General features: G+C 42.2%; 2 protein-coding genes across 2 annotated transcripts; both read right to left on the reverse strand.

Annotated features, from left to right (window-relative positions):
- Positions 1-745: 745 nt before the first annotated feature.
- Positions 746-6880, reverse strand: prokr1a (prokineticin receptor 1a). Its single transcript, XM_069666692.1, has 2 exons — positions 6453-6880; positions 746-1442 (listed from the first exon to the last, which is right to left on the reverse strand). Exons 1-2 carry the CDS (start codon positions 6878-6880, stop codon positions 746-748), a joined length of 1125 nt encoding a protein of 374 aa, XP_069522793.1.
- A 6741-nt stretch (positions 6881-13621) lies between these two features.
- On the reverse strand, positions 13622-19324 carry snrpb2 (small nuclear ribonucleoprotein polypeptide B2). The gene is made up of 7 exons (XM_069666053.1): positions 19283-19324; positions 17741-17812; positions 17305-17477; positions 16985-17119; positions 15459-15494; positions 14158-14246; positions 13622-14060 (listed from the first exon to the last, which is right to left on the reverse strand). Exons 2-7 carry the CDS (start codon positions 17802-17804, stop codon positions 13901-13903), a joined length of 657 nt encoding a protein of 218 aa, XP_069522154.1. The 5' UTR covers positions 17805-17812; positions 19283-19324; the 3' UTR covers positions 13622-13900.
- Between the last annotated feature and the right edge of the window lie 417 nt (positions 19325-19741).

Raw genomic sequence — 19741 nt, forward strand, 5'->3', positions numbered from 1 at the left:
TGTTAGGAAAACCAAACACCAAACAAGGTCGCCATTGTACCGACTTGTCAATCACAGGTAGCCCCGCCCTAACCCCGCCCCTCTTCCTGGTGTGTGTGACTCTCAATGGGAGCATCAGTGACTAAATGAACATCATGCTGTGTTGAAGAAGACTTGAAACTAGAGACTGAGACCATAAACTCATTAGGAACATGTTTACTGAGGGAGTACATCAGGAGAGGAGGAGGAGCATGTTCTCATAGACTTCTATAGGATCAGACTGTGGAGGACATTAGAAAGAATGCAGGTCTTCTCTTTTGAAACGTAGAGGCTCCTTCACCTACACATCCCCTCTGTGGATGAGACCGGTGTTTTTATTCATCACAACTTCTTTGTTTCTTTCTTTTATTCAGCGTCACAGCCTCTCAGCACACGAACAAAACAAAACACCAGGTGGCAGCAGATGAACAGAACTGTTTTCTGTCAGTGGTTTACATCTTCACACATGTTTCCTGATCTCACATCCTCCTGGGATGAGCTCTACACACTGTCTCCAGCCTTTCAGAAACAGAACTACAAACATGGCTCCACTTCCCTCTTCACTGTACGAGCTGCGCGATACGTCCACTAGCCAAGTTTATTAAAGGTGCCGGCACTTCCTGTCGGGTAGAACAGGTTGAATATTCCCGCTTTGTGCACCTCTTGGTTCTGGATGTTAAAGCCGCACAGATCTCTTGTTCTGTCTGAACAGTCGGATGTTTGACTTTTACCTCAGCCGAGTTCCCTCCACGTCCTCCGTCACGCGCAGGGAGGAGGTCCGTGCCTCCCCTTCGTACGCCGACTTGGGGGCTACAAAAGTCACCAGCTTCAGCGGGAACTTGCCCGCCTTCTTCAGGCGCTTGTTGTTCCTGACGCTCATGAAGCAGAGGGTGTTGATGACCCCGTTGCTCATGGCGATGCACTCGATGATGTAGAAGGCCACCAGGGAGTTCCTGTCTCTGGATATGAGGGTGGGGTAGAAGTCCCGCAGCAAGGTGAAGCCGTAGTACGGCGCCCAGCACAGGATGTACGCGACCAGCACCAGAATCAGCACCACCACCGTCCTCCGACGCTTCTGAAGCTTCTGCCGGATCTGCTCCGTCTGGAAACCCGGAACGTCCTTAAACCAGAGCTCCCTGGAGATCTGGATGTAGCAGACCGCCATGACGGTCACGGGGCCGATGAACTCCAGAGCGAAGATGAGGAGGAAGTAGGAGCGGTAGAAGACCTGCTGGTCCACGGGCCAGATCTGAGCGCAGAAGGTCTTGAAGGTGTGACCTTCCACATGTGGGTACGTCGTCTCAGAGGCCATGTAGGCGGAGGGGATGGAGATGAAGATGGGGACGATCCAAACTATCAGGATCACGCAGTACGCCGTCTGGTACTTCATGCGAGGCCTGAGCGGGTACAGGATGGCCATGTACCTGCAGACAGGAAGAGAACAAGCAGCTGACTGTGGGTCAGGTCTGTCACTACAGAGCCAATCCTTCCGTTCTCCGTCCATCCTGATGATGGTTCTCACCTGTAACTTTCCTCTGTTGCAGAGAAACAGGAAACACAAGCTTTTCCAAAACAACCTCAGTCTATCATGTGTGCAAAAGTTATTGAAAGAACCTTTAAAATAACTTGTAATACTTTTACACCTCTGAGTAAAATACTTTGTCTTTAGGGAGTCAAAGACTAAACTGTGAACCTGAGCGGGCGAGAAGCGCCGTGACTGCAGTTCATTTAATCCCCACAGACGTTTTTCGTCATCAAGAGAAAACAAAAGAATGATTTCTCAAGAAAACAAGATATTTATTAACAAGGAAATCATTTTCTTAGTCGCTCCAGGGTCCTCAGGGCTGTTCCCCACATTTGAAAGCAGAACAGTAAGAGTTGCAAACTGCCTCCTTTAGAACGAGCTGTAATAAAGCTGATGAGTCTGTTTGTTTGGTTTTACTCTAATTAGCTGCAGGAGAGTTTTAACCTTGATCCAGATCACACACACTTCCAGGGTACATGTGAGCACTAAGACACAGACAGGGAACCCAAACCTCTGTAACACTCCCTGATAAACAGAGATGATCCATCCTTCCTCTCTGCTGCAGCTCTTTATACATGACAGGAGCTGTCAGCCATGATACATGTAACACAGTGAGTCCCAGGGTGCAAAATACTAGCAATGATGGATTTGATTCAGAGGCTGAGGGGAAGTCTAGAAGCTTCTTTTATTGTAGCTAAATATAAATAATCTCCGTCCAGATCATCGTCGAGTCCTGAGGTCTCTGAGGTCTGAGGCTACGACCCCTTCTTATACAGTCTGTGGTCCGGAAACAGGCATGAGCGACCTTGAATTGAATGTTGAACGGTTAAATATGGCTAATATTACACATGCTTTATGTTTCTGTACAGTTTCCTGCACAGCAGAGGAGAGGACGCGTGTTCTCCTTCTTATCTGTAACAAACCAGAACGAGGCCCTCGGCTGCTCGCACATACATGATGATAACGTGATCCACTCACAGCGGGGAGCCTCAGCATCAGAAGCCGAAGGCACAGCTGACAGTCATAAACATGAATGAGTAACAAGCATGAAGGTGGTGACAGGGATGCAGGGAGGGGGAGGACAGAGGAGGGGAACAAAGGGGAGGAAACAGGGAGGAGGGTGGAAGGAAATAATATTCAAGAGGATCAAACGACATTAGTTTGGTAATAACACCAGATAGGACTACTGGTGTCAGTGTGTGAATACATTATGCTATTCTCAGGGTTTATGCACCTTGTTTTTCCTCATGTTAACATAAGACCTGCATTAAATGTGAACCTGTACGTACTGTACGATCAAACCCATCCACCTCATCGTATTTATTTCAGCATCCTTTGGACTCCTCCTCCCTGCACTTACAGTCTCACTGTCCTTTTTGTTGTTTCACATTTAGATAGTGTCTGATTATACCTTTAATCAGACACGTGGACTTGAGTCGAGTCACAGTTCTAATGACTTGTGATTTGATAAAAAATAGTTTGAATGTTAGCTGTTAAATATTCAATGATCAAATTTAATGTTGTCAAGTTTCTGTCTAACTATCAGGTATATACGCAGCTCAAACTGGGAGTCACGATTGGACGACTCAAAAAGCTCCCCGGTGTGTGATTGTCATGATTGGATGGCTGGCTGTCAGTCATCTCCTCGCTATGGCAACACGCAACATCAAAGCCCCCAAAGAGAAGCCTCATCAGTCGTACTCGTTACTCCTCAACACGGTCTCAGAGCAGACCATCATCATGGCTGCGTCTGTGCCAAGATAATACAGATACAATTCACTGTCAGACTCTTTGAACAGGTTATAAAAACTGACCAATAACATCATTATTAGACGGGCTGCTAACACCTTGTGTTTTCTCTTTATAAAGACCGGATACTACAGGTGAGAGTGCTGGATCTGAGGTGGGACAAAAGTGACTTGACTTGCCTTAACTAAGGACTCGACTTGACTTGACTTGCCCAAAAAAAAGATGACTCGAGACTTGCTTGAGACCTGGACCAAATGACTTGAGAAAAGTGTGTAACTAGAATGTGAGCGAGCGCTACATGTCTGTTAGCACAGTAGGTCTGTCATGTCACATTGCACTAACATTGCCCTGAGGTTTTCCCTGTTGGGTTGGTAATGAGCTCTTTCCCTGCTCGATGCACCAGAGTAAACACACTCACATATACACACTGTAGGTATAAACACAAAGGTTTATTTGGATCTATTTATGTTACTGGAAGTGTCAAACAGTGTGATCAATAAGAAACTCTCAAACCAGGACCCAGCTTTTAATCTGATTGGACTACAGCCCTCAGATTGGAGCGAGTCTTGAGAACGAGGATCCTGAAATGGGATCAGATCAATAATCCAGTTTTTGTTTGTGTCGGGATCAAACCTCCAGTTTGTGTCAAACTTCTGAGCAGGATTGGGAAAACTTTGATCCAAACATCCGGATGATCCTGATCCCAGCAGAGAGAGGATCCAGGCTGGATTAGACGAACTAAATGTGATCAAACTTTTAAACGGGTCAACAAAAACCACATTTTGACCGTGTAGTTTAGACTGTAGACATTTACTCTTGAATTGTAGCAGATGAAGAAGCTGTTAGGGTTTAAATACAGGATGTTGTCCCCATAAAATAATCCACCAAACGGCATCAATATCAAACATTTCATTTAAAGCAGCTGTGAGGAGCTTCCATTGTGTGGATTTTGTCGCCCCCTGTGGACAAAGTGTGTGAGCTCATTTAGAGCTCTGGTAATCTGGATTTGGTCAACATGAAGTCTGGATCTGGATCAGGATGATCCAATCCAGTTTTACTTTGAAAAACCAGGACAACAGGAAGACTGATTTTCTGATCCTGGATAGTAAAAGAAGGGAAAAGAAGTCGTACAGGTCATTCTGATCCCGCTAAAACTCTTTGAACGACTCGGCTAGAAAACCACAGAGCTCTAATCTACAGCTCAAAAACAGACTTAAACTAATTACATTTATTCACATCACGTTTCTTCTTCCCCATTTGGGAGTCGTGTTTGAAAAGTGTCTGTCAGGGAGGAGGTGAAGTAAAGAAGTCACACGTGTCTCAGTTAATCAGAGACTCGGGTGTGGACGGACTCGGACATGTCAGATTAATGCTTCAGTTAGATGACGTACGAGTGCTTTCATTAAATATCAGATACCAGCTTTCTCTTAATCACGGCCTCACAGAGCTGCTGGAGGAATTTCATCCATTCAATCAGTTTATAACCAAATATAAGAGGAGACATTAGTGACACAGCTGATTTCATCTATATCACCATTTTAATTCATGTTTCTTTAGTAATCTAAGGAGGAGCTGAGTTTTCGATTGGTCCATCATGTGTCTGATGGGGCTGAACTGATTCTCATTCAATGTTTTCAGACTTCAATTTCTGACTTGAGCCTCCAGGAGTCCGTTTCACAAAGCAGGTTCAACAAACTCTGAGTCTAACCCTGAACTCTGAGTCGATCTACTCTGAGATAGGAAACTCTGAGTTTTCGGTTCCAGAACAGCTGATCAGAGTTAGTTCAATCAACTCTGAGTAGGTTCACCCAGAGTTAAGTGCGTGCACGCTGACTGTAAAAAGCCAGCATTAATGGAGCCCCGACACCACGAGGCACCATGGCAACGGTACACAAAAAGAGGTCCTCCTACGTCACACCAGCGGAGCTCGAAATCCTCATGCGGACGTTCAGCGAATACGAGCATGTTTTTAGAAACATAAAGTAACACGGCTGCAGCTGCAAAAGAGAGAGAAGCGGCTCGAGTGAACGCGTCAGTTTGAACTGGTCTGTTTATTTAATACTTCATCACGACCGGAAGCTAAAATTTATATTAATTTAGGAGCAATCCAGCGGGAGAGAAACGTAAATGGAAGCACTTCAATCATATTTTCAATATTAAACAGATTAAATATCATTCAGTGGCAGTTTTAATGTGCATCAGCTTTATCCCTAACATGATGCTGACTTCGCATACATTATAATTCATGTTGATTAAACTGAATTGTTTAAGTTTAAAAATAAATAAAAAATCCAATAACTTACAGCGTCTTATTTGCTGCTCTCGGCAGTGGTGGTGGAAAATCTACAAATGATGACTTTGACACAGATTTGTCTTTTGATTTTTTTATCATAATTATAAAAGACTTTTGCAAAGCGGTCAGAGCAGCACAGAGACGCAACGTTTCTTCTTTTAATTCGGTAACCGCTCAAACACACGCGTGAGACGGGCTGAATGAACGAGGAAGTCGAATGAGGGTTTTATATTCTAGAGGGAGGAGACGGAGCGAAACTCTGAGTGTCCTGAAGAAAACCTGCTCACGACCAGGTTAGGTTCATAGAGTCTGTTACTACAGTAACTGACCGAGAGCTTAAGTTACCTCTCTCTGTGAAACAGGCTAGAGTTACCCCTCTTTCTCTGGTTTGAGTTACCTCCCTTTGTGAAACGGAAAACTCAGAGTTTCCCTCATTTCAGGGTTAACAGACTCAGAGTTTTCAATAAACCTGCTTTGTGAAACGGACCCCAGGAATCTACATATATCTTCTTGGGGAACACTGAGGGTTTATGCAGGGAGGAAATGTACTAAAGAGGGACATCCTGGTGCCCCAAAATTACTTTTACTTGGAATTAACAAGGTTCTCCAACAGCTTTGGGTAAAAGGTGAAGGCTTAACAAAAGATCGGTAAAGATTGGATGAGATTTTTGGGAGGAAAGGTGTTTTGCCTCTGCCGCTCTCTGTTCAGGAGTTCAAACAGAGCACTTTGTAAAATGCAAAATAGTGGCTCTTTCTGCACCAAGATCTCACCACTTGTTTATCGACCAGCGACCTAATTTTGCACCAAATCTCATTCCAATAAGTTACAGTTTAGATGTTTGTTCTTCATGAAGCGTGTGGACCCACCTGTCCACAGCGATGGCCAGCAGAGCGTTGGTGGACACGTAGAGGGACACGGTACGCAGGTAGTTGGTGGAGGCGCAGAGCACCAGGCCGTGGTCCCACGACAGCTGCTTCACCACGTAGTAGTCCAGCAGGAAGGGGCAGCACACTGCCGCCACCAGCACGTCCGACACGGCCAGGTTGGCGATCAGCAGGTTGGTCAGGTTGCGGAGCTGCTTGTAGCGCACGAGGCTGGCGATGAACAGACAGTTTCCCACCCCGCACACCAGCATGATGCACACCAGCACCACGCCGATGACGATGGTGGCCACGAAGAAGGCCCGGCCCTGCGTGGTGTCCGGGATCTCGTTCAGAGGGATATCGTAGTCCAGACCGCCGCTGGCCAGGAAGTAGTCCATCAGAGCCGAGGTGCCGTTTGACGAGTCGGCCATTTTGGATCAAGTCAGCATGCTCAGGTAGAAGTGACTGTGAGGGAAAAAAGAAAACAAGTTAACAGACAACAAAGCAGATCCGCACAGAGACATGAATCTAGTTTGGTTGTGTCTTTCATTTGTATCGAGTCGTTCTTCATTTCCTGTTTTACTTTGTCCTTCCTGTAGTTTCACTTCCGTCCTTTGTTTCTTTTCCCACCTTTGGGATTGTGTGCTTCACCCTTATTGTTCTCACCTGTGTTTGATTAGTCTCACCTGTCCCTTGTTGTCTCTACAGTCCTTTAAAAGAGACCACTCCTTTTAGATCCACCAGACTCCATTGACAAAAACATGAACTTTACTTTGCCTTGTACAGGAGTTGCTCATCTACCACTGCCTTCATCGGTTAGCTTGTTTGGGCTATTGTGTGTTGAATCTGAAAACAAAAAAGTCACACAATAACAGAAACAAACCGTGCGATCAGTGCAGGGGTCAATCTCAGAGCACATCGACTGTCATCCGACGGCAAAATAAATCCTCTGGGAGCGACGGGGCTTCCGGTGTAGCCGGCGATTTTGTGATAAAGGACTTCAGGACGAGACTTCTTTTCTCTGTGCGCGGCATTGTTTGCTGTCTGTCTAGCAACTCGAGGAGTGAAAGTAGAGTTTGAGTTGTGATAGACGTCTAAGAATGGATGTTAGCTGCTCTTGCATGCAGATCGTGGACAGGTGACCGTCGACAGGAGCAGGGATGGTATTACAGCTGTTGCGTTCTGCCTCTTCTGCTCCCCACACAGACTTTTTTTTCTGTATGCAGCCAATTCCTGCTGAAACGCTTGTGGAAAATAACCTGCAGATTTAAAAGCATTGACCTACAAAATCTGTTTAAAGAGGTTATGGCAGGCAAAGATGAGCAACTCCTGCGTTCTGTGAGGTAAAATGGCTGTTTTTGTTAATGGAGTTTGGTGTCTTTGAAGAGAGCGATGTGATGGCCTCCTTTAAGCTCATGTGATGCAATCAAAATCCACAGAACCGCAGCTAAATGTGCCGCACGCTGACACAGTTCCATCTGTACATGACCGTCTCACCCTCAGTCTGAACTTTGACCAAACGTGGACGAGAAATCCTCAATAGGCTCAGGAATTTAAACTCCATAAACACAGACCTGTTAGAGACATAAATCTACTTTTTACTGGATTTGTTCTAAAAAGAAAAATATCACGTGTGCTTTAACATCCTGTTCACGGTGGAGTCGCTCCCAGCATGCATTGGGTGACTCCCCCTGGAGCCCCCTCACACACACATAAAGATTTACTGTTGGACACACACAGCGCTCTTTGGCCCGTCAGTGTCACATCAGAAGTGTTTGGATGGGAGTCTTTAGGTGCTCCGTGTTCATGGTGTTGCTGATGTTGTCTCCAGGTGACCGTGTTCATCAAGTCTGCGTGTTAGATTTGTTCACAGGTTGGGGAATGTCTCGTCTCGGCTCTGACGTCTGAACAAACTCTTTACGTGCTCCGACACCAAAGTGTCCTCTGTGAGCTGCAGGAGAGTCAGACTGAATCCAGCTCTGCTCTCACGTCATATTTTAGAACTTTTCATCCTTTTGTTGTCGTGTGTCCGAATAAATTAAAGATATCGTAAGGAGGTCCACTCCCGCCAGAAAATCAATGACTGATGGATTAGGGATGATCGAAAATATATTGAATCGATTAATTGTGGCCTATAAAGTCATTTTGAGTCATTATTATATCTTGTTATATTTACAGCCGACAGACGATGTGCATGTGACATATTTCTTTTGCACAAATGAGCTCTAATTAATCCTGCTTAAGTTAAGAAATGCAGACAGACACGCGGCAGTTTACACACCAACACAGTAAAACTTCACTGATGTTTAAATGAACAAATATTCATCCAATAAACTGATACATCTGTGCGTCATGCTTTTGTTTTTACATTTTTACATAGAAATGTAAGTTTAACTAAGCTTTGTAGTCCAAATTCAGAATAATTCATAATAAAGACTAAACTTAAATATTAATTTTTTTTTTTTTTTACTTTTGACCCCTTGAATTCTCTTTAGGACCCTCTCGTGTCCTCAGACCACACTTTGGGAACCACCTCTGGATCATAAAATAACTCAACAGACATTGATCGAGACTAATGATTGGATTTTAAAAAACAAACAAATTCTGCAGGAGGCTCGTGCTGCACGCAGCAGAATAAGAGATATTTAATGCAGTATTTTTAGCTGTGTAATAACCTCACAACAACAAAATAAGAGCAAACAAGACGTTTAAAAGCGAAAATCTACCTTCAATGTGTAATCTCTAAAATCCGGATTCTCCAATTCACATTAAACACAACATCTGCGCTCAATCACGTAATTAAGACGTTTAAAGAAACACTCGGAAGACATTTAAACATTTGAAATAAAGAAAACAATAATTTAATGTGAAACAAACCTGAAGCTGCTCCTCCACGCGCTCTGCTGCTCCACAGAAGACAAGTAAGAGCGCGAGGCGCGTTCACGGGATACAGGGACCACACACACACACACACACACACACACACACACACACACACTGATGAGTTATAATCAGACTGCTCAATGAACTGCTGTTTTTCGCGCGCGCACGCGCGCTGCGGTAGGAAGTATCCAAACTGGTGCACGGAGCAGGTTGTAGCTGCACGCGCACAGAGCAGGTGTTTCTATTGGACAGAGAAACATGGTGACATCTATAAACTGTACAATATATAAATACAAATCAAAGTAAACACACACACATTTGTATTTAGTTTCATTTCATCAACTGGACATGACTGACTTACAGGTACTTTATTTGACTACGTTATACTCTTTATATCTGAAACATTTAGTCACTGATTCAGATTAAATATTATCAATAAATCAATTCAAAATTGTTATTTTATTATAACAGTGAGAGTACAGAGTACAGGTTCATACAGAATATAAAACTAGCTTCACTTTTACCATATGGAGCAGAAAAATGACGCCAGCACTCAAGAGTCAAAAGCTGCAGTTCCTCTGGTGTCCACTGGAGGCTGTCTCCAGCAGTGAGTCAGTCCCCATAGAGCCCCATGTTAAACTTTACAGCAGAAATAAACATGTTTACAGCCTGGTACAAAAAACAGTTTGGGTCTCTATAGCTCATTTCTCTCTTCATGACAACTGTACGGGGAGAATCTTTATACAGCTCACCTGTTTACATTATATTAAGGCTTACAGTGATGCAGCATTAGGGGCGTGGCCTCTTTGAGTGACAGCTGGGAGCTGCTAGCTGTCTGCTAGGTGTCCCCTCAGCTAACTCAGTCACTGAACGTAACCTCTGGGCCGTGTTTGTGCTGTTGGAGCCTTTTGGAGATTTGTTCATGTAAATATCAGACAGATAATCTGTGTGTGCGCTTTATTGGACGAACAGACCGTCTGAGAGACAGTTTTTACACTCAGTCACATTTTTCTTCTCTCCTCTGCACCTGGAGCAGCTACATCTGTAAAATGCTGCTCTAACATTGATGCAGGTTTTTAACAATATAATAATGTTTTAGGTCTCTAGTGATCTATTAGGGAAGACTAAATCTCTCCCTCATGTGGAAATCACAACAAGTGTGTCTCATCATGCAGGCAGAACACCTGCAGGAACTGAAGTGACCCCTTCAGCTGTAAAGACCGTCACAGTGCATGACAGGATTTACATCCTCTTGGACTAAATCAGTTTGCAGCAGAGATGAAATCTGTTTTCAGCTTGGATTGTTTCATTTCAGTCTCCTGTAATCTCTGCAGCAGTTCAGATCTCATTTAACACAAACCTGGAGCACTGAGTGGTCTTCACTGCTGCATTCAACACCGGGTGGACGGCCCTCACCATCACATCACGATTGATTTTATCGGCAGCTGTGTCGGTCAGCTTGTTTTTAAGGTCGTCTGCCCCCTTGTGGCTGAAAAGTACGGTGGCCCCCAAGGTCAAAACACAACAACATTTCACAAAATCAAACACTTGTCAAATGTTTTACTTTAATTGTCTTATTATCTGAAATGTCTTCATGTTTATGAAAAGTTTTCTGAGATATGGTTGATTTTTGACCTTCAAGGCCACCGTATAAAAGTGATGAACACAGCTTTAAAGAAATATTTTTCAAGGCTCTTTGCAGTACATTTAAATTTCTGAGATATAACATGTACTAATGAAATGTAGCAAATTTAATTTTTCATTAAATATCTGCTAAGCCACCGTAGACCGTATATAGGAGAAGGAAGTGACTTCACCTGTTTGTGGACGACCTTTTGGAGGACTCAAGTTGGCATTTTGGCCGTTGCCATTTTCTTTTTTGGAGCCAGAAGTGACCATATCTGGACGAGAGGGTGGACATTCCTACACGTGGTTGCTGTGGTAGCGACCTGTCAATCACAGGTAGCCCCACCCTAACCCCTCCCCTCTTCCTGGTCTGTGTGACTCTCAATGGGAGCATCAGTGACTAAATGAACATCATGCTGTGTTGAAGAAGACTTGAAACTAGAGACTGAGACCATAAAGTCATTAGGAACATGTTTACTGAGGGAATACATCAAGAAAGAAGGATTCTCTTATTAGTGAGAGGAAGAAGCAGGGCAGCAGGTGTGTGGAAAAGCTTCACCTCCATATTTACAAACGGTGCTCATGTGGGACAATTTGACAAGCTTTAATCAATCATAAAGCTTGACACGAGAACAACAAGAGAAAAGACAATCATCGCCCCTCGTCCTCCTTCCATTCTGCAGCTGAGTCAATGTGTTGTGTGACGCAGTCAGATGATAAGCAGGTGTTTTGTCCTCATTTGATGATGTAAACGCTGGTGCTTAAAGAGAAGCGATGATGGGATGGAAACAATCATGGAGGCCTGTTGAAGCGTCCCTGAGCCGCACATCTTTGACCTCCCGGTGAATGGATGACTGAGGAGGAGGAGGTAATCTGTGCAGGTTTTATGACAGAGCTCGGCCTCCTCTGTTGCCCTACATACCTGTCTCTGTTAGAATAAAATAAATTGACATGCTCCAAATAAAACACTTTCTGTAGAAACATGTGGTGCTTGAGAGGGTGTTATTAAAGTAAAATGACAGTCACAGTTTGGTTCAACTTCTTAAGTAAAGAAAATGTGTTTTTAGGTTTTAGGTTTTTAGGTACCTGTTTAACACATAGGAAACATTATGCTATTAAAACTCTGTTTCACAAAGTCTGTGTCACAATCTGTGGGTGGATTTATGGAACAGTTTGAATGTGGAACTCAAACAAAGCACTACATTTATTCAGTGTAAGAGTTTGTACAAGAGAAAACTAACATTAGCATTAACCAGTTGCTAAGTATCATGGCAATCATGGCTCTCTCATATGGTGACACTATGAAACAGAGATATCGGTTAGAAGAGGATTCATCGATGTTTCAGCATCTGAAAAGACAATGGATAGTGAAAGGCTGGAGGGCATCAGGCCATATTTACTTAAAAACAACATATTTAATAACCCACTGGCTACCATTCAACAACAGCTAACACTAGCATTCAACCTTTTTAGCTATTATCACCGTTTGATAGTGCACACCAGACAAAAGAAACGTATTACTAGCTAAATTAAAAGCAGTTAGCTAAGGTTAATGATAGCTAGCTTACAGTCATGTTAGCTACCATTCAACAACAGCTAACAATAGCATTCAACCTCTTTTTAGCTAACATTACTGATTGTTAGTGCAAACCGCATGATAGAATTAGTGTATTACTAGCTAAATTAAAGCTCATATCAGTTAGCTAATGCTAATGATAACTAGCTTACAGTCACATATATATTTTGCCACGAGGGCTGTAGCTTCTGTACATGGGTCGCCCGCTCTACCACCGAGCCAAACCAGCGCCCTTTCTTCTATCATTTTAAACATGATTTGATCTTTTAACAGCATTGGATCATCCCACTCTGAGCGTGAGGCCACTGGAAATTGGCTGCCATGTGAATTAGGTACAGCATCCCCATTGGAAACAAACTAGTGAAAAATCCAAGAAACGATCCAGAGATGATTAAATTGGTGTCACATAATGTGCCAGCAGCTGCTTTCTGCTCTCTGACCGTCATTGTGTGAGCGTTCGGCTTTCTAATCTGATCCTCCAGTAAAAAGATCATTTCATTTAAATCTCCAGGTTCATTTCTGTAGTGTGAGAAAAATTGATTTCCTCATGCTGCATCAAATCGTTTCTCCTATCACGGTGAGGATCTCCACCAGATTACCTCCTCTTCTTCTCTTTAATCCCTGCCATCAGCCGCCGGTAGTTAACAGTCCACAAAGTGCTGAAGTGATGAAGTCTGAGCTCCATCAATATCTCTCCTCCGCTCACACACGACTGAAAACTTTCCTGATGCTGCCGTCAGGCCTCGAGCTAGAATATGGATTTCACTGCCAGCAGCATGAATGATGACAAACGAAGATCGATGACAGAGGAGGACGAAATATGACTGGAACAGGTCTAATACTCAGTTAGACGTCAGAGAACTTAATGTTCAGAGCACCATTATAGGGGGAAAGTGTGTTACAGAAAAATCAATTACATGTGGAAAAAGGAATAAATAAGTTTATATAAATATGTAGAAATATAAGTAAAAATATAAAATAAATAAATAAATGTGGACATTAAAAGACCAACATAGAAAATTACATTTCCATTTGTTAACAGATTATTTGTTCATTTATTTCTGTAGTTTTATTTTATGCATAAATGAGGGCTTCGGTGTTCAGCCCATCGTTTCTTAATGAGCCACAAAGAAAAACTACAATTACCTAAAAACCTTTTATTTTACAAATCAAGATGGAGGCCAGAGATGTTTTCGCTGGGCCTCATAAAGACGTTACAGAATTCACCAAATAAAAAGTAAAAAAACAAACCAAAACTTCAAAAAAAGCTCTGCAGGATTTACAAAAACAACGATCTTGCGCCACAAACGGAAATCCAGGGACCGCCCCTCCCCCACTCAGAGTCTCTTTGTGTCCAATGATCAAACTACTTCTTGGCGTAGGTGATCTTCATGGCGCAGGTCGCTGTGATTCTGAAGCCCTGTAGCGCATCTTTAGCCACGCCCGCCTGTGTGTCGCTCTCAAACTCCACAAAGGAGATGTCGTGTTTTCCCGGGACGAGACGTACCTCTTTGAAACCAGGAAACCTGAGGAAGACAAGAACACGCAAGTCAGCACACACACACACACACACACACACACACGCTTTCTGCAAACACAAAGAGGCGAGGGTGGTGAACTCACTGGTTGAACAGCATGGAGAGCATCATCTCGTTGGTCTCTTCAGGCAGGTTGTTGAGGAACAGGATGTAGTTTGGTGGATTATCCGGCACCTGAAAAGATGACAGTGAACCGGATCAATAATCTGTTAAAGGTGGAGACACAGTGCAGGTGCTGAGGCTGATTTAGGAGCAGTCTAAATGACTGATAGGTACAAAAAGATTTGGACCTGCTCCAGTAGATGTGTTGGCTGTAATGGCTGCAACATAATCCTTGATGGGTCAAAGGTCGTCCACTAAAAGTTCTTGTTGTTTCCACTGACAGGCTCAGATTGTTATTCTAAGTGTGTGACAACATGACAGAAAGGATCCCTACAGAGATAGACCTTTTTGTTACAGAGGAAGATGATTGTTTGAACCACACACAGACGTTACATCGCTCTCTGCTCAGAGACAAAGTCAGATTAAGGCACCAGCAGCTCCCGTGTTCTGTGAGGTAAAATGACAGTGGAGTCTGGTTTCTTTGAAGAGAGCGATGCAACGTCTGTTTCTGGTTTCAAAGAGTTCTACCTTAACAAAAAGGTCTCTGTAGGGATCCTTTCAACACATGGACATTTGCAATGGTCACCGATTGATGCCAATTCTTTCCCTTTGTTAAATAGAGAGAGATGTTTTTTGGTTACTCTTTGGCACATCCGAGACTGTTTGTCAGAAGCCTCAGGCTTTGAAAAACGTACCCGTTACATACCTGTGTTAGAGGTTTGGACACTAGAAGGGATACAAAATGCTGTTGTTGTACATGTGTCTGTTCATGTACTGTAAAAAAAAAAAAAAAGTGAAGCTGGCTTTGTTAAAAACACTATAGAAGAGAAAATCCTTCAAGTGCCAAGAGATGGAGCTGAAGAAACGTACCGTAATATTTGGTGTATAAGACGCATTTTTAATACATGATCTAAACTGGGCTGCGTCCTTGATACCAGTGCGACCAATGGACCAGTATTAAATGCAGAGAGAGGCATTTTATTGTGTTACAGTATTTTACCCAGACGGTGGCGCTGTAATCTAGCTAAAGCTTCGTCACGGACATGCGCAGTCATGGTCACCAGTGCAGCCGCCATCCTCACAACAATCAACATTACCGTAGGCCGAGCTCAGGTACCGCACCGGGAGCTCGCAGGGTTACAAAGTCCACGTGGTGAAAACAGATGGGAGGCTGTAATTTGTGTTTTTAATGCGTTTTAAATTAAAATAGTGTTGAAATGACTTCATGTGAATGTCACTGTGATAACAGAAGCAATCAGTAAATTGTGTTCATTTGTGTCTTACCTGTACTGCAGGGGAGTGGACAGGTGGTGCTGATCCCTGCAAGCAAACAGAGAAGACAGTGATTAACAAAAATCTGCTTCCTGTTTGCTTCATTCAAACGGAACAGGTTTGACCTCAATGCAGGGTTTATGTCACATTTATAAACTATTTAAAAAGCTGATCTTCAACAGAAAATCATTTATAACTTCAGAGAGAGTCATTACGGAGGAGCATCAGGTCACTGCTCTGCCTCGTCTGAAAGTTCACAACCTCAGCCAACCAATTTCCTGTCCGCGGCTCAGAGTGTGTGTGCTGAAGAAGGACAGAGTGACCGTTTGTCACGTCCGCCTCCATCTGATTTATTCTGCAGTGAGGTGACCGACGGCGACAGGGTTGACTGTCTGCTTCTACTGACGACACATTTACACCCTCACCGATAAAATGACTCAAACAAAAGGAATAAAACAGGTTTATGGAAACATTTCTTCCAATCTTTGTCTAATTTCCCCCCCATTTATAACAGACCTCAATCCTACCGTTATGTGACAGCTTAGGGATTTGAACCTGTTCCCAGCTGTAGAGGAAGCAGTGTTATCTCGTGTGCAGGCGAAAGGAGACCTTCTTTAAATCTGTCTTTAAGTAGCTGTGAGACAGAGTCGCCGTTTGTACTACATTACAAATATAAATCATCCGGGCTGAAAGTTTTACATATTTTTCAGTCTTTACTGCAGAGAAAATCAAGAGTGTGACTCTTTCTCCAAAAACTGGTTTATGTCATAAACTGGATTTTATTTTCAGAAATGTTCTTCACAGATGTCGTGTTCCCCTTTACGGACATAAACTCTTTAAATATCCTTTTTTAAAGAAGCAGCATTTTGCTTGTATTAGACAGCTTAGATACAAAGAGGAGAAAGAAGCCCTGCAGGATTTGACATTAGATATTCACTGTTAACATCCAGAGTTCCTGTTTTAGCTTGAAAATTAACTAGGAATGAGCCATGATTCTCGAATAGTCATTATTTTATTTTAAATAAATTCTAAAAGTTCACACAACTGTTGTATCATCTTAAGAATATGAAGGCTTTGATTCATTCGCTTGAAACGCCCATCCCTAAAAACTACAGCCCAGCCAAAGCTTGATATTGGAGACGGACACTGATGCTAAAACAAAGAGCTCTATATCTGACAATAGATTACATTCTTATTGTATATTTTAAAATAAACATTTTTGGTAAGAATACTTACAATGTTATTTTAAAAGGATAAATACTGTAAGCTTAAAACAGCTCCTTTATGTCGTGTTCTGTGTACGACGTGTGCTGAAAAAAATAGTAACTAGTCATTTCTCTCTGTTGGAGAATCTACAGGATGTAATGAACATGCTGGTTTGAAATGACCTCATACTAGGGCTGCACAATTAATCCCATTTTCATTGGAAACATGACCTGAACTGCAGAAAGACACAGGATTGGTAAGTTATACATAAAATGCACACCTTGATATCTTATTTTTTTGCACGTGATATCTTTAATTAAAGAGTCACTCACCAGTGCTGGTTTCTTTGTCAGGCCGGATGCCGGCTCCTGAGCTTTCTTCTTCTTGTCCTTCTTCTTCTCTTTGTCTCCGTACGTTCCCTTCACCTTGGCGATGACCTCGGAGTCAGTCTTTGCGTACTGTATCCTCTGAAAAACGACAGAGCAGGTAAAGAAAAGCTCAGGTCTGGATACTAACATCTTACATTTCTGCAGCTGGGAGAAGTAGTTTGTTTTGGGAAGTTTCTTGAAGGTAGGAATGACACAGCTGTTCTTCTTAACGTGACTAAGTTCAACCACGAATCCACTGACAGGGCATCGTATCATGGACCTACCATGGGCTTGTTGTAGAAGGGGAAGCCCTGCAGCTGCCTCAGAGCGTTGGTGGCGGCAGCAAGCTCTTTGAAGACGACGAAGGCCTGACCCCTCATCCTCATGGTCTTCATGGCCACGATGTCGATTATCTGACCGAACTGAGAGAAGAGCGCGTAGAGCGAGCGCTTCATCTCTGCCAGGTGAAGACAAGATGGAGAAAGAGTTCAACAAAGAAAGAATAACCTGAATAATCCTTTATGGTTCCAGAGCCCAGTGTGACACCTGCAGTGTTTTGTTTTGACCAACAAATAATCCAAAAACCAAAGACATTAAATTTATATTAAGATCAAACATTTAGTTTATTGGCATCATTATTGCAAAAAGTACTCGACACAAAGTGTACTTATTATTTTGCATCATTAATGTTCAAGTGCTTCTGATAAAATATCCACGTACCTTCTTTCTTGACTTTATCATTTATATTGTTGATGTAGATGGTGTGGTTTGGTCGGATATCCATGTTGGAGTCTGACGAAACAACAGAGTGTGTTAACGTCAAACATTTACGTAAATCAAGTTTAGCTTCCTGTGAACCCCGTCCCTAAAGTCTGATTAAACCGGAGGTCACATTAAAACAGAGAAACTGTCCATTCACCATCCGTCGGTCATACAGTTTATTTAATGATCCTTAATGAAAAAGTAAGCTGGTATCTTAATACAGATACTTGGTTGTGATGATCGGCCATTTGTTGTCCTGGAAAGACAAAATTACATTTGCCTGCAAAAAGACAAAACAAAGAATCTTTTTCCTAAAGCTCTTTAGATCCATACGGGCTGCTAGGTAAGGTCTTTGTTTCCCTATGTGTTTATGAATGTCGTAGGATCCGTAACTGGCCACTATTGTAGAGTCAAAACTGCTCCATCAAATGAAAATCTGCTCCAAGACTGTAGGCCAACCACTTGATATACTTGAGATATAAATCAGCCTACAATAATAACATGTAAAGACTGGCTAACAACAACATCTCTAACCCAAACCATGTTGTGAACACTGAATATAAATTGTTAGCATAAAAATGGAGATACAGGTTTACAGAATTAAATAAGGTTAAACTAAATAACTCTTTCGAATATCAGTCAAAAGTATTAACATTGTTCTGTGGCGTGAATGCATTTCAGTAATTTGTCTTAAATTTTGTTTTTCTGTGATGTTGCAGGTGGAGCAGGTGTAATGGAAGAAAAATCCAGACATGCCTCAGAACAAAGTATCATCCTACTCATTAAGTAACGACCATGTCAGTTAATTTAACACTTACTACAGTACACGGTTTATTTAGAAATCAGGACATGACTAAATTTCGTCTCCATGTACAATTTGGAGGTACCTGTAATTTAGTTTTAAATTAATTCTTCTACTGCACAACATCTCAGAGGTAAATATTTTTTATACTTAATTACTTTACAGGTTACAGTTTTTTTATACCTTTTCAGAGCAATACCAATCATACATCTTCAAATGTGTTAAAATTGGACATTTGTGATCAAATGAGGCTGGAAGTGTTTCTTTATGGGTTGAGAAAGTTCTCGTACTTCTTGAGCTAAATATGCTAACTTTAACTTTAAATTGCACCACGTAGATGGTACAGTAAAGTTACTTAAATGCAGTGTTCAGCTGATTCGGACATTTCCGTTTTTACCAACAGCTACTGGCAATTTCTGGTTAAGTTCAGGGTTACACTCCATACATTAAAGAGGCAAAACTTGAAGATGTTATGCTAATATTAGCATGCGTTTGCTTAACGTTGGCTGCATTCATTCATAACGTTAGCATAGCAGCAGTTAGCTCTCTAGCTAACGGTTATGTCTTGATTTTCAGGGGTGTAACTCAGTGGTTTACAACATGAACATAATAATTATGTATTCATATTCTGTCCCGATGATTCGGTAAAACTACGGACAGATCAGTATGAAACAAAACTGTAAAAATATCAAACTCACCTCCTCTCTACTCACACCACTCATGTAAAACAGGAAACAAGGACTTCTGGCGCCGGTAAAACCGTGTGCTGCTTAAACGAGCTTTGCCCTCTGCCGCCACCAGCAGGCCAGGAGGACAACTGCATGTTCTGTTGATATTTAGGTGTTGACTTATAATCTTATTTACAGTCTATGGTTAAAATGTGTGATGAAATATGGATGTCAGATGAATGAAGTAGAATTAAAATTAAAATGTTTTTGTTTTTTTTCTTTTTGAAGTGGAGTGAAATCTAACATAGCTTGCACAGAAATACTCTGATTTCAAATTGCATATTGATCATATAAATAATTGGATAATGAAATGAATTAAAGATTATAGCGGTATAACTTAAAATATATAGTACAAGCAACAACTTATAACATTATAGCTGGCCCCATGGATGGATATAGTTGGACAGAATGCTTTTATGTCTTCCTATT

The sequence above is a fragment of the Semicossyphus pulcher genome, unplaced genomic scaffold (genome assembly GCF_022749685.1).
Source record: "Semicossyphus pulcher isolate SPU_LCO1_2020_fin unplaced genomic scaffold, fSemPul1.0.p SCAF_17, whole genome shotgun sequence".
Classification (NCBI taxonomy): Eukaryota; Metazoa; Chordata; class Actinopteri; order Labriformes; family Labridae; genus Semicossyphus; species Semicossyphus pulcher.